General features: G+C 44.1%; 1 protein-coding gene across 17 annotated transcripts in view; it reads left to right on the top strand.

Annotated features, from left to right (window-relative positions):
• The window catches only part of FNBP1 (formin binding protein 1), a 62,950-nt gene that overhangs the window by 33,124 nt on the left and 14,689 nt on the right, over window positions 1–15,137 (top strand). For 6 of the 17 annotated variants that reach the window (XM_070955803.1, XM_070955802.1, XM_070955799.1 and 3 more), the window contains exons 7-10: window positions 594–722; window positions 3,072–3,218; window positions 4,122–4,316; window positions 7,365–7,547. In XM_070955803.1, coding sequence (XP_070811904.1) covers window positions 594–722; window positions 3,072–3,218; window positions 4,122–4,316; window positions 7,365–7,547 — 654 coding nt within the window. Of the gene's footprint in view, window positions 1–593; window positions 723–3,071; window positions 3,219–4,121; window positions 4,317–7,364; window positions 7,548–10,300; window positions 10,391–15,137 lie in introns of all 17 variants that reach the window. The other 11 variants (XM_070955810.1, XM_070955809.1, XM_070955808.1 and 8 more) reach the window with 4 other exon arrangements.

The following is a 15,137-nucleotide window of genomic DNA, read 5'->3' as shown; positions in this document are numbered from 1 at the left end:
TCGCAGTCTCCTAGTGATTGGCCCAAAGTCACCCAGCTGCTTTTATGGCTAAGGCAGGACTAGAACTCACTGTCTCTTGGTGATTGGCCCAAAGTCAAGCAACTAGATTCGATGCCTAAAGTAGGACTAGAACTCACAGTCTCCTGGTGATTGGCCCAAAGTCACCCAGCTGGCATTCAAGCTAAGACAGGACTAGAACTCACCATCTCCTGGTGAATGACCCAAAATTGCTTTCATGGCTAAGCTGGGACTAGAACTCACCGTCTTCTAGTGATTGGCCCAAAGTCACTCACCCAGCTTTCACGTGTAAAATGGTACTAGAATTCCCAGCCTCCTGGTTCCTAGTCCAGCATCTTAACTACCGAACTGACTTTTCTTCCCTTTTTTCTTAGCCAGTTTCTGCTTCTTTCTGGGGTCTTTTGCAATCCCTCCCTTGTTTCCCAAGCTGCTTTGCGAGATGGGGGGCAGCCTCAGAAATGGGTGCAAAATCTCTGCGGAAGCATCCGCCAAGTGTCCAGTTCGTGGAGACCTTGTCACATTTTCCATTTCTCCTCCTCCTCCTCCTCCTTCTCCTCCTCCTCCTCCTCCTCCAGGCACGCCAGCAAGCCCAGCTCCGTCACCAGATGGCCGAAGACAGCAAGGGAGAGTACCTGTCCACGTTACAGAAATTCAACCACGAGCAACGAGAACATTACCACACGCATATCCCCAATATTTTCCAGGTGAGGCTCCTCCTTTGCAACCTCTCGCAATTTGGGTGTCTCCGAATTATTTCTGCAGCAGACAACGCAATCCTGGACTGTACGGCCACCGTTTTCAGCCCAACGTTTCTGTGGCTAAGCGAGACCGTTGTTAAGTGAATTTTGCCTCATTTTACAACCTTTCCTGCCACGGTGGTTAAGTGAACCCCTGCCGTGGTTAAGTTAATAACAACAATGGTTGTTAAGTGAATCCAGCTTCCCCATTGATTTTGCTGGTCAGGAGATTGCATAAGAGGATCATGGGACATGTCCATCCTGGGACACTGTGACCGTCATAAAGGTGAGCCAGTGGCCAAGGGTCCAAATTTTGATCACGTGACCACGGGGATGCTGCAACGGTCGTAAGTGTGAAAAATGGACATAAGTCACTTTCTTTCCCAGTGTTGTCGTAACTTGGAACAGTCACTAAATGAACGGTCCGAGGATGATCTGTTTGAAGGCAACCCTACGTCTCCGTGATCTTCGGCTAGTTTTTTCACACCATCTGAATGAACAAACACTGGCAGGAATTCAGACTCGGGAGCGACGCAGCTGCCTGTTGTCCAAAAGACTCCAGAGCTGTCATTGTGTTGACATCCTTGTTTGTCGCGCCGTTGTCACTCGCCGCTCTGCAGCTGGAGAGGCACAACACGGATGGGGCAGCCCGGTGCCAGGTTGAACCAGCCGAGGCTCTGCCTTTGAGTTTTCCCAAGCCAAGAATTGGTCGTGTGACCGTTGTCAAAAGGTTGTTTAGTGAATCCAACTTCCCCCATCGACTTTGCTTGTTGAAAACTGACTTACAGGACACTGTAAATACAGGCAGTCCTCGACGTATGACCGGAATTGAGAACCCAAATTTCTGTTGCGAAGTGAGACATTTGTTAAATGAGTTTGCAGCGTCTCCTGGTCACCTGGTCCAAATTCAGACAGCTCGGCAACCGATTCATATTTTGCGACCTTCTGGGAACGGGGAAGCCAAGTTCGCTTAACAACCCCAGTACTAACTTAACAAATGCAACGATCCGCTTAACAGCGGTGGCCAGAAAAGTCGTAAAATGGGGCAACGCTCACTTAACAGCCGTCTTGCTTAGCAACAGGGCTGAGTTGTGTTCGTAAGTGGAGGATTTCCTGTAGTTGTGTTTCCAAAGCACGGGAGAACGCACACGCTGGAACTTTCAAATGTCCTAAACAAACAAATATGTGTAATAATCTGATATTTCCTACCCCGGCTTCTATATTCTTCTTTTTTTGGTCATCTTCCTTGCCTCCTAAAAACTCATCGCAGCCGTTTCTCTCTGTGACCAAAAGTGGAATGGAAAATTCCCAAACCTGTCGTAAGAAGAATTTGGTGTGAACAGCTTCTTAATTTTGAAAAATAACCTCCCTGCGTGGAGGTTTTTTTTCCAGGAATTGTTCTCTGCCTTTCGCTAACCAGTTGCAGAAGGAAATTAGGAAACGCAGGAACTGGGACGTGCTGGGTTTTATACGCCGCTGCATTGGGAGTGAAAGTCCCTCAACAATATCTTCCTGGATAAATTGGAGAAAAATGTGACCGATTTGTTGGGATGCATCCTTGGGCCCAAAACTTTGCTGGAGTGTGTGTTTGTACTGCCTCTTCATCCAGATAAACAGATAGAGTTGTGTTACTTTGGCTATGGAGAACTTGGTTTGTTCCCTGTTTATAGGCAGTAGCTCTGAGCTCGGTGGTTTCCTTGCAAACATTTAATGACCCAAGTAGGTAACATCATCAGTGCTACTGAGTCTGGGGTTTGCTCCCTGTTTATAGGCAGTAGCTTTGAGCTTGGTGGTTTCCTTGCAGACATTTAATGACCCAAGTAGGTAACATCATCAGTGCTAGTGAATATGGGATTTGCTCCCTATTTATAGACAATAGCTCTGAGCTTGGTGATTTCCTTGAAGACATTTCTTAACCCAACTAGGTAACTTCATCAGTGCTAGTGAGCATGGCTTGATCCCTGTTTATATACATTAGCTCTGAGCTGGGTTCTAATTGGGGAGGTATTCTGTTTGTTTTATTTATTTTTAATTTATTCAATTTCTGTAGCTGCCCATCTCGGTCAATGATACTGGGCAGCTTACAATGTACAATGTTATTGGTCCTTTGGAGTTATTTTTGTGAACACCAGGCTCTCTAGAATAACTTTACCTTCCCCCTCACTTTTCGGTGAGTCCCATTTTGGTGTTGGTGTTGACCCATTCGCCTTTTGGGTTTTCTCCTAGACTGTCTCTAGACTTCACTTAATGAGGTTGCTACAAGGACGGGGAAGATCCCTGGAAGATTTTTAACCTGTGGCTCCTTCCTCTTTCCAGAAAATCCAAGACATGGAAGAGAGACGGATCATCAGAATAGGGGAATCCATGAAAACGTTTGCCGAGGTGGATCGTCAGGTGACGCCGATCATCGGGAAGTGCCTGGATGAGATCACCAAGGCAGTGGATTCCATTGACCCAAAACACGTAAGTGGGCAGCGTCCTTCAAGACTTAGAATTAAACCCGGGTTTCGGAGAAGGAGATATTTAACCCTATTCATCAGGCATAAACCATAGAGTGGTCCAGTGGCCTAGAGGTGGAGCTCTCGACTCACAATCAGGAGGCTGTGAGTTTGATCCTAGGTAGAGGCAGATATTTCTCTCTCTGGGCACGATGAGAATATATGTGCTGAACAAAACTCCGCATTGGCGACAGGAAAGGCATCCGGCCAGCAAACACTCAGCTCTGTTCAGTTGCCCAGACTCTACCCTGCAAGGGATTATGAGGTTGTTAAATGAAGATGATCAGGTGTAAACCATGTTTGCTTTCAAACGGAGTCAGATTTGGTTCCTTCCTTGAAAGCTTTTTATGCTTAAGGAAGTGCATCCTTTATCCCCTTTAACTTATAGGATGTCCTCTACTTACAACCATTCGTTTAGGGACTGTTGAGGGGAAGGTAATTAAGAAAATATTAGAATGCACAGAAATGGATAGATTAACGCTTATTATTAAAGACAAGGAAGAAACTGAATATTATTTTATATGGAACACATTTTCTCAAAGGCTAGATAACAAACAGAAGTTAGAAAGGAGGAGATATAAAAAGAGGAAATGTTAAAGGGAGAATTGTTAAAAGAAGATGATGTTAAGTATTATTGTTATTATATTATTATGTTAGTATATTATCAATATGATGGTGATGCATACAACGAAGTGTTGTATTATGACTACTTCAATGTAATTGTACGCACGCAGACCGCACGCAGTTTGATGAAAATTGAATGTGATATAAATAAAACAAATAAAACTTGTAAAAAAAAAAGTTCTTGTGGTCCAAGATCCTCAGTTTGTGACCCTGTTTTCTGCCGTTGTGTGTGTCTCCCATCCAGGATTCTCAGCTCGTGATCGATGCCTTCAAATCCGGATTTGAGCCCCCGGGAGACGTTGACTTTGAAGACTTCACTCAGCCCATCAAGCGAGCCGTTTCCGAATCGAGTCTCTCGAACTCCAAAGAGAGCAAATCCGAATCCAGATTTTCGAGCAAGTCCAAGGGCAAATTATGGCCATTCATCAAAAAAAACAAGGTATATATTACTTTTTTTTTTTCCTCCTGTGCACACTTTGGCCTAGCGGTTCACACTTTTTTGTACAGTAGTTTTGCTACTTGTGAGTTTTTTTTTGTTTGAAATCCCAGCAGTGAAGTGTGTTTTTTTTCTTCTTCTCTTTTTCTCTCTCTTTCTCTTCTTCTTCTTCTTTTTTATTTTAAATAGAAATTAGTTTCTAAGAACTAATAGCTGATGGTCCTGTTTGAAATTTAATGTAACAGTTTTTTTTTTTTCTTTTCATTGGCAAAGTTTGTTTGGTTTTCCTTTTTTAATTTCTTCGATGCATTTTTTTTTTTTTTTTGAAATTATGGTTCTTTTTCATTATAATTTATGTTTAGCTTTTAATGCTGAATTGATTTGAATTGGTTTAAAGTTAGTTTTGGCTCTGTTTCAGTTGTTATCTTCGCCATGGTGGTTACAGCTAGTCCTCGACTTACGACCAAAATCGAGCCCCCAAATTTCTGTTGCTAAAGTGTGACATTTGTTAAGTGAGTCTTGGCCATGTTTTACCACCTTTCTTGCCACCGTTGTTAAGTGAATCATTGCATTTGTTTAACTGAATCGTATGGTTGTTAAGTGAATCTGGCTTGACTCTGCTTGTCAGAAGGTCGCAAAAAGGGATCATGTGACCCCGGGACACTGCAACCGTCATAAGTACAAGTCAGTTGCCAGCATCTGAATTTTTTATCACATGATGCTGATGATGCAGTGGTCAAAAGTGTGAAAAACAGTCATAAAAAGTTTCAGTGCCGTTGTAACTTCTAACGGTCACTAAATGAACTGTCGTAAGTCAAGGACTTCCTGTATTTTTTTTTTCCAGACTTTCCTGCTCAATTCTAAATAATTGCTGTCCCTTCTTCTTCTTCTTCTTTTTTTTGTTTTTTCCATGCCTGCCTCAGTTGCTTCTCTGGTTCCATTGCTCAACCCTCTCCAGCTAATTCCATCATTAGGGAAAGAGAAACTCAATTTCTCCATTGTTGATTTGGGCTGGAGGACCTAAGCATCTTCATTAGAAGCTCATCCTTCCCAGTCCAACTATAGGAAACACGATTTATGTCCTCAACCTGCATGATCGATGAATCAATCTTTTGGCTAAACATTTGCTCCGCTGTCCACATCAGTTTTTGGGGGGTGGTACCTTTGCAAAGGAGGAAGCCAGAAGCTGATGGACCACAGCAATGGGTCCTTCAACCCAACTGGTGGCTTTTCCTTTGTCCGTGGCACCTGAAAACGATATTGAGATATGGGAAAAGTGAGAAGAAGGCCAACTCTTTTGAAGTTTAGCCCAGTTTTGTGTCTCATTTGCAGTTGGGTACTTCTTGGCAAGCGTTTTGGGGCAGGGTAGCAAATGTTTGAGATGAGCAGGCTTCTAACACTCTTCACATGCATCAACTTCTCCTTTTCATCACCAGCATGATCAAAGCATGAACAAGGCATGCTCCTGGGTTCTTCATCTTGTGTTGGGTTGACACCACTTCCGCAGGTGTAGGTTTCTCTCTTCCTTCTTGGCCTTCTACGTGATTACAGCCTACAGGTTGGGTGTAGGATGAGTTTGGTCCTCACACGTGTCACTTGACCTTCACTTTATGGATGTTTGTGGTTGCATCTCGTTCTTCGATGTCCACCAATGGTTTTCTTGACACAGTACAGGGATATTCCACTCTCGTAATTCTCGGCCACAATGAAACAGCCAAGAGAATTCGTAGTTCTGGAGAACATTCCCAGAATTTTCAAAAAAAAACAAATGTTGGTTGGAAAAAATCTGGGAACTGAAGTCCACCGTCTGAAGTCCATCTTCTTATGGCATATTCACTAGGGAATTTGGGGAGTTGACGTTCACTCACCTGGGGATGGACACCTTCAGGAACTTTCATGACCCAACTAGGTAACATCATCAGTGCTATGAGTATGACTCTCTCTCCCTGTCTAAGGTTGGTTGTTTTCTTGCAGGCATTTCGTGACCCAACTAGGTAACACCATCAGTGCTAGAAAGGAGCTAGCTACATTCTAACACTGTTGATCGCAATCGCAATAGCACTTAGACTTATATACTGCTTTATAATGCTTTGACAGCCATCAGAGCGCACTATAAAGCAGTTGATAGAGTCAGCATATTGCCCCCAACAATCTCGGTCCTCATTTGATCGACCTTGGAAAGATGGAAGCCGGTCAGAATTAAATTCCTGGCAGTGAAGAGTGAGTTAGCCTGCAATGCTGCATTCTAACTTGATGTCGCGTAATTGGATCATGAAAAGTTTGCAAGAAAACAACCAAGCTAGGAGCTACTATATATAAACAGGGAGCAAGCCACACTCACCAGCACTGATAGCGTTACTTAATTGGGTCATGAAATGTCTGCAAGAAAAAAATCGCCAAGCTGAGAGAGTACCAAGGACCTCACAATTCAATCCTGAGCTACAAATAATTCTTTCCCATTTATTTAACACCCTAATTGGGAGTGGAGGTTGGGGAAACTCTCTCTTTCTAGTCCCACCTTAGCTTCCTCCTTCTGCATGCAGCATGGCAAGGCACCCCAGCATCTTAACCACTTAACTACAAAGCTGCTTTTTGATCATGCTTTCCTTTGGGAAAACCTTTTCTTCAAGACGAGGGTACTTTCCACTCCTCTCGTTTTCTTTCTCTCTTCCCCCCCCCACCCCCCAGCCACCTTCTGCTTTGCTTTCCTGATTATTATTTTTTTTAAAAAAGCCCCATGACGTCAGCAATTTTTTTTTTTTTTGCTTTCCTTTGCCTACGTTTGTGGCTTTTCTTGGGAGGAATTCTTCCGAAATATGATTTCAGCAGGGGTTTTTTGGGGGTTCCCCCCCCCCCACACTTATCAATTTTTCCTTTTGGTGCTTGTAAATTTGTTTGGCTTTTTATTGTGTGCGTTTGCGTGCGTGCTCTGTGCTTTATTTATTATTTATTTCGTTCCAGGTTTGGTTTTTTTAACCTTTTGATTTCATTGTGTTGTTGTTGTTTTGTTTTCTTTTTTAATTCTATCACTTCTCCATCTCTTATACGTAGCTTATGTCCCTTTTAACACCCCCCTATCAGCCTCCTCCTCTGCCCCCTTCCTCTGCCTCGCCTTCTGCTCTTCCAAACGGCCCTCAGTCCCCCAAGCAGCCAAAGGAGCCCCTCTCCCATCGCTTCAACGAGTTCATGACCTCCAAACCCAAAATCCACTGCTTCAGGAGCCTAAAGCGCGGGGTAAGTTCTCTGGGTTGTGTCTGTCAGCTTTCCTCTCCTTTTCCATTGCACGTTCTGTTGTGGCGTTTGGGGAAACCGAGGGTTACGTCCTCCACCTCCTTCCTTCCTTCCTTCCTTCTTTCCTTGTAGAGGGCCATACTGTGTGTGTGTGTGCCAGACCCGTAGCTCGGCGATGGAAAATGCCGAGAATTAGAATCTCAACACGGAGTCAAAAACCCCCACGGTGAAACCACAAAGAAAAGTCACACAGATCTTTGCATACACGGGAAAATGATAGGACCACTTGAAACCGCGCTGGTGAAGCTACGCCTGGAATCCTGTGTCCAGTTGTGGTCAAAAATTTTAGCAAGCGGTTCTCTGCTCCGGTTGCTGGGTGGGCGTGTCCATGGTGGGTGTGTCCATGGTGGTGCGTGGCACCACAGGGGGGGGGCTCTTTGCCCTCCTCGGGCTCTGGAGCAGAAGTGAAATCCAGCAGGTTCTGACAGGTCCTGGAGAACCGGTAGCGGAAATTTTGAGTAGTTTGGAGAACCGGCAAATGTCACCTCTGGCTGGCCCCAGAGTGGGGAGGGAATGGAGATTTTGCAGTATCCTTTCCCCAGGAGTGGGGAGGGAATGGAGAGTTTAATTAACGGGAGATCGGACTCCAAGTTCCTTTCCAATTCTGTTTTTCTGTTACTCTGTTTGGCCATCAAAACAGTCAGTGTCTCTAGAGTCAGGGTCGTCCTGGACTTACGACTGTTCATTTAGTGACCATTCCAAGTTGCAATGCAATGGGGGCCCTTTTTTTTTTTTTTTACAATTTGTCGCAAATTGTTGTTCAGTGACCTTCCATTTGAATTTTTGTGGTTTCGGTTCTGGTGGATGTTATTGACTCCTTCCCCTCCCCATATAATTATCTTACCTGTTTTGCATCCCGAAAATGTATTTTTAATCATTTGCCATGTTTTACTTTTGATTCTTTTCTCGATGTTGTGCGTTGTGGGTGCACAATCACACTGCGATTGTCCAAATTAATACTTTTTTTCCAATCCGCCTGCTGCAAATACCTTTAAAAAAATAAATTCATTTCTTCCTTTTTTCAGCTTTTTGGGATGTTGATTTTATTTTAGTATTATTTCAGCCCTGGTTTGCTTGCAGATTAATAGCGTGTGATTATTTTTCCCTGCGGAAGAAATCCGGTAGGTGCTTGGCATATTTAGAAAGAAAAATGAAATAAACTGTATGTGGAGCACGGGCTGTTTTTCGTGTTAGGATGTTCACGCCCTCTGAAACCCCACCCAAGCTGGAAAAATTTAATGTGGATTTCATTTATGTGGGATTAAACAACTAGCTGGTGTTTCATAGGACGGGATATTGAAAACTGCCACTTTTAAATTGGATGGATTATAATTCAGTGTCAAACAATCTCTCCGAAACTCCAAGAAACTCCCCGTCTCTAAAAAGTTAGCCTGTCAGGGAACAAACTGCCAGGGTAGTTTTCTTAATGCGAGGGGTATTAAATTATTATTATTATTATTATTAATTGAGGGGGGGACCCTTGGGATTATCCTGTGACTGGATTAATTATTCAGTTTTCTGGCTTGGAATAAGATATTCAGAAGCCCCTCATAAGAGAGAACTCAAGCCCAGGAAGCAATCGTGAAAATTCACTAAATTGAACCTTTCGGTTCCTTTTGTGATGACAGCCAGCCAGATGGGTTTTCTGAAGTCATCTAACTACTAAGCCAACGTGGGGAAGTTTACAAAATGCAGTTTAATGCAATGCTGTTCTTCAATTCTAGTTTGTGGATCAAATCTATGATGACGTTTGTCCTTACTGTGTTTAAATGTCCAGTGTAGTAGATTAGAAGCTTTGCACGGAATCAGGGTTAGTGATCGTTTAGTAGTTTAGTAGTTAGTTAGTTAGTTAATTTTTTAGCTAGGTGTTTTTTTTTCCCTGGGATAGCTGTTTTCTCTGTTCCTGCTCCTTGGATTCTGGATTATCAAGACTTCTGCTCTGAATTTGCATCCAAAGTAAATACTTCTCATCTTAAATCCTTAACGGGGAGGGGGTGCCTCTGTGTCCCCTCTCTCTTTCTCAGCTCTTTTCTGAGACCTGGAGGGCCGATACAAGCAGTCCTCGACTTACGACCCTAATTGAACCCAGAAGTACAGTCACTAAGTGAGTCATCCCGTGACCAACCTGATTTTATGACCTGGTGTTTTTTTTACGGTGGTCGTTCAGCCAATGCCACGGTCATTACGCAAACTCCCAACCGCCATTAAGGGAAATCCATGGTCATTAAATCAACCCGTTGTCTGCAGTAGGCATGGCTCACTTAACAACTGTATGGCTTAGCCCTGGGCGTCCTGATTCCTGGTCATAAGCCCGAGGACTACCTGTGTCGGTTCGTAACCTGGCCACCCTCTTACAGTAGGCGATTCCTGGTTAACCGTCTCGCAGTTCAAATTATCCTTGTTTGTTTAGTTGTTTTCATCACGCTCCAGCTAGAGGAAGGGTCTCCAACCTTGGCAACTTTAAGACTTGCGGACTTCAACTCCCAGAATCCCTCAGAGGAATTCTGGGAGTTGAAGTCCACAAGTCTTAAAAGTTGCCAAGGTTGGAGACTCCTGAGTTTCCAGAGTAACCCTTATTGCTGTAGGAGGAATAAATGTAGGTCTCTTTTATTTTATTTTTTTCTCGTTCTTCCTTCTGCTCCTCCTCTTCCTCCTCCTTTCTTTTTAACACCTGTATTTTCTTTCTGCTGATTCAGCAACAGTCTCAATCTTTATACTTTGACAAAGAACACATGAAGAGGCGATTAGGCAGAGCCACCTATGCCGTGGAGGCTAGGGAGTACATTGTAAGTCCCGTGGATGTGTGGACGGACGGCGCAACCACTGACGTCTTTGCAACGTCGCAAGGGGAGGACGTGGGCTTAGCTCCAAGATCCAATTCGACCCTCGGCCAACCCCAGGAGTTTGCAAAAAAACCCAAACAAACCCAAATCTTGAAGGGAGGGGCAGCTTCCTTCCTTCACACCCCAGGGCGTGTGCTGTGTTGCCTTGTGATTTACAAAATCATAAAAATTCGGGGGGGAAACCCGAAGCAACTCTGGCGAACGGCGGGGAATAAAAAAAAGCAAATGTGGCCACTAAAGAGGCAGAATGACCGCTGCAGTGAAACTCTCTTTGAAGATAAAAGAAGCCCAAAAAATTGTCCATTTGGTAGAGCTGTAAACTGGGGTGAATATGGATATTAATGATGCTAATCCATCTGGATTTAATCGCGGTGCGATTTCTGGGACTTCTAGACAGGTTTATAGAGATTGGCTTGATGTGGATTCTCACAACCTTAAGGAGGAGTTTGCTGACAGTGAGAACAATTAATCAGTGGAACGACTGGCCACCAGAAGTTGTGGGTGGTCCATCCCTGGAGATTTTGAAGAAGAGATTGGACGGCCATTTGTCTGGGATGGTACCGGGTTTCCTCCCTGAGCAGGAGGTTCGACTAGAAGATCTCTGAGTTCCCCCTGGCAGCCCTCTGATTCTTTGAACCTGTTGGATCAGAAGGGGCAAATCCTCATGGAAGGTAGCTTCATAAACACCACCACGAAGTTGGAACAAAACAGGAAAGTAGTCAGGCTGAGTCCGACACATGACTTGAGGCTATATTTACAAGAAGTCCTCAACTTACGGTCGAAATTTCTGTTGCTAACCGAGTCAGGTGTTGAGTTTTGCCCCCATGTTACCTTTCTTGCCACGGTTATTAAGTGATACAGTTAGTCACAAAGTTGTTAAGTGAATCTGGCTTTCTCGGTCTAGAGGTCGCAAAAGGGGATCGTGTAAGCCCCCACCCCTCCTCCAGGGACACCGCGACTGTCATAAATAGGAGTCATTTGCCAAGCGTCTGAATTTTGATTGCGGGGAAGCGGCAGTGGTTATAAGTGTTATTAACACAGCTGCCTGCAATTTACTGCTGGTTTGAATCTCTCCAAGGCTCAAGGTTGACTCAGCCTTCCATCCTTTCTAAGGTAGGTTAAATGAGGACCCAGTTTGTGGGGGCAATAAGCTGACTTTGTATAAATATACAAAAGTATGAAGGCTATTGCTTAACACACTGTAAGCCGCCCTGAGTCTCCGGAGAAGGGCGGCATATAAATCAAATTTAAAAAAAAAAAAAAAAAAGTGTGAAACATGGTCCTAAGCCACTTTTTTTTTCAGTGTCGTCGTAACTTCGAGCAGTCACTAAGCCAACGGTCGTAAGACAAGGGCTACCTGTAATTAAATCGTCTCCTTGGTAGGCTTGTTCTCACCCAGAGAGCTGGACAAGGGAGTTTCACTGCAGCGGGCAGCAGGCTCTGGCTCGTGAACCCCACGCCAAAAGTTTGGCAAAATTGCCTTGCTCCAAAAATGACCTTTTGAAGAGGGGAGATGCTCCCGTCCTACGCTCCATTTTTCCGCCGAGCCTCCCCGTTCCGATGCAGAATATATATATAATATATATATATATGTATTTGTGCCTTACGAGGTTCTTCAATCTTGGCCTAACTGTCCGCCCTCTTGCCCGCTGTAAACGAGGGTCATGGTTTGCCACGTGCCAGTAACACCGAGATCCACCGGCTTCTCCATGCGCTGCCGCGTGTTTATCGTTTTGCTTGCGGCTTCCCCTCCATCGGCTCCCTCTGCTGCATCCTGACAACATGAGCCCCCGGAGGGTTATTGCCTTGTCCCAGGTTCAAGAAAAGGGGGCTTTGTGGGAAATCAGAGCCTGACCCCACCTCCCCTTCTTCTCCGGAATCCATCGCAAACGGCCATCGGTTGGGGGAACCCCCCCCCCAAATAAACGAAGTAGGGGATATGGTTGGAAACGGCGCAAAGGAATTTTATTCTTGAATTTACTGCTTGTGGTTACATCCTTGGCTGCTTGAAGAGGTATGGACTTCAACTCCCAGAATTCCACACTGGGCTGGGGAATTCTGGGAGTTGAAGTCCACACCTCTTCAAGGGGTCAAAGTTTAGAAAGGCTTTTTTTTTTCTGAAGAAGAGGATCTAAAGTAGTGACGGCGAAACTTTTTGGCATCGAGTGCCCAAACTGGAACATGTGCACACGTATGTGTGTAATGTGCATGCATATATGCACCAGCCAGCTGATCTTCGATATGCACACCGGAAACCAGAAAAGCAGCTGGCGACGGCACACATATCCACAGAGAGGACTCTGTGTGCCATAGGGTTCACCATCATGGATCGAAAGGACTTTGATTTTATTTTATACCTTTTTTTCCCCCACTGCTCAGTGGAATCTATAAATTGGAGATTAGGTTATTTATTTGGGAACTAACTTGAGGCATCAGCCCTACGTAGCTAATTTTGCAATCGCCGGTTTTCCCACCAGGCTAAAAATTGTGTGGGTCAGTAGCACAAGCCATATAACTTGGATGTGAAATTGATGCATGCATCACCCAGGACATTAAATCTCAAACATGCTAACCTGGTTGGGTTTAAAGCCAATTTAAGCCACCCCAAAATATGGTGTCATCAAAAGAAACCAAGGTTAATAAGCGTGGAAAACCAGAATCTGGTTAAATCCCAGATGCCACCGAGTCTCAATACGGTAGCCAGGTTTGCTTGTAACTGAAGAATTAAGGCAGCATATAGCCTTAATAATAAGGCTTAATAAGGACTGAAAACGAGTTTCATTTTATTTTATTCTTTTTTGCAGGGCTATGGAAAACCTTGCAAAAGTTAAAGGAATTCTCGAAAAAATTAACCGCAGCCCAATCCCTCGAACAAAAGTTTAATTATTTTTTTTCTTTTACAGTAATCAGACCAGGTTTTTTTTAAAAAATATAATTTGTATTCAAATTCTCATAATGTAAAATACAAATGAAGATAATGGGGAAAGGGGGAAAAAGGGAGAAAGAGAAGCGTGGGAAAAGAAGTAACATAGGAGGTTTTTAAAAAGAGATCGGACAACCGATCTTATCTGAAACGGTGTAGGGCTTTCCTGCCTGAGCAGGGGGTTCGACTAGAAGACCTCCGAGGTCCCTTCCTATGCTGTTACTGTGTTACGAAAAAAAGCATGAACTTCCAACTTCTTTTCAGCGCCGTAAAATAAAAATAATAAAATGCAGCCTCAATATTTCAGTTTTACATGCTTAAGTTACACCTGAGCCATTGCTATCACTTCTATAACAGCAAACCATTTCGGGGTTTATTTAAATCGCTCTGAAGTCATTAAAATTCCATAAGAGCTTTTTTTTTGTGGGGGGGGGCGGATTTCATATGGCGTTTTATATATATATATATATTTACTTTCATCCACCTAAGAATCTGGAGGTCCACTTTCTTAATTCATCCCCCTGAAGAAAAAGATGGCCTCCAGAGCTGACGCAAAGTTTGAAGAAACTTTTTGGAACCTTTTGGGCAGTCATGTTGACAGTTTAAAAAGCCTCCACCATAGATGCAAAATAATAGTAATTATAATAATGGCAAAAATCAGGAAACCCAACCCCTCTGCAAAACAATACCTTTTGTTCTCATTTCTCCCCCCCCTTCCTCCTTTGTCTCTCCGTTCCCCCACCCCCGCCTCATTTTGTAAGCTGTAGATACGCTGTATATATATATGTGTGGTCCAGCCCGTAGCATCTCTGGAGTGACCTTTAAAAGAGTGGCCTTGTTGGATGGCAAAATCCGTAGCTTTGGCGTTGTATTTTTTTTTTTTACCCCCTGTCTAGAGAGTGACCAGCTTTGACTCATAGCGCATGCTTCTCTCGGAGGGATGTCGTTTTCCTCTGGCATCCATCCCTCCCGTAGATTTTATAGTCTGCATGTAGCTGTTGGAGATGTGTAGTAGCCTTGTGTCTTTGTAGACGTTCACAGTCATGGGGGTGGGATGGGGGTGGGGTGGACAGCAAAGGAGATGCCAGGATTTTGCGGGGCGGGGGTTGAGCGAGAGGGACCGAAAGGGCTCACCCTTCGGTCTTCTGCAAGATGTTGATTGCATTTATTCAAATTTTATTTTATTTTTTTTAAATGCAAAACGCCGTGATAAAACGGCATTTTGCAGGGAGTTTCAACCTTCCGGGGGGGAGGTGGTGTTTTCAGGTAAGTGCGGGGTGGGGGGGGCAAAGGTGACATTGCAGCTTGCCAGGCGGAGTTGGAAACGCTAAGGGAATGGATCCATGCCTTAGGTGGTTTATTTATTATTTATGTCCTACCTTTGTTATTTTTTTTTATTATTATTATTTATAAACAACTCAAGGTAGCAAACGTCTAATGCTCCTCCTATTTTTCCCCCTGGGCTGAGAGAGACGAACTGGTCCAAAGTCATTCAGTCAGCTTTCATGCCTCAGGCAGGATTAGAACTCACCATCTCCTGGTGATTAGCCCAAAGTCTTTCATGCCTAATCTGGAACTAGAATTTACCACCTCTTGGCACAAAGTCACCCAGCCGGCTTTCATGCCTAAGGCAGGACTAGAACTCACGTCCTCCGGTGATTGGCACAAAGTCACCCAGCCAGCTTTCATGCCTAAGGCAGGACTAGAACTCACAGTCACCTGGCTGACTTACGTTATTTAGATTTACGCGGCACAATTCAATCCAGC

Source organism: Pituophis catenifer, unplaced genomic scaffold (assembly GCF_029215685.1).
Source record: "Pituophis catenifer annectens isolate HBS135680 unplaced genomic scaffold, rPitCat1.0.hap2 SCAF_17, whole genome shotgun sequence".
Taxonomy (NCBI): Eukaryota; Metazoa; Chordata; class Lepidosauria; order Squamata; family Colubridae; genus Pituophis; species Pituophis catenifer.
The sequence above is the reverse complement of the archived record's forward strand: the minus strand, read 5'-3'. Positions and strand labels throughout refer to the sequence as shown.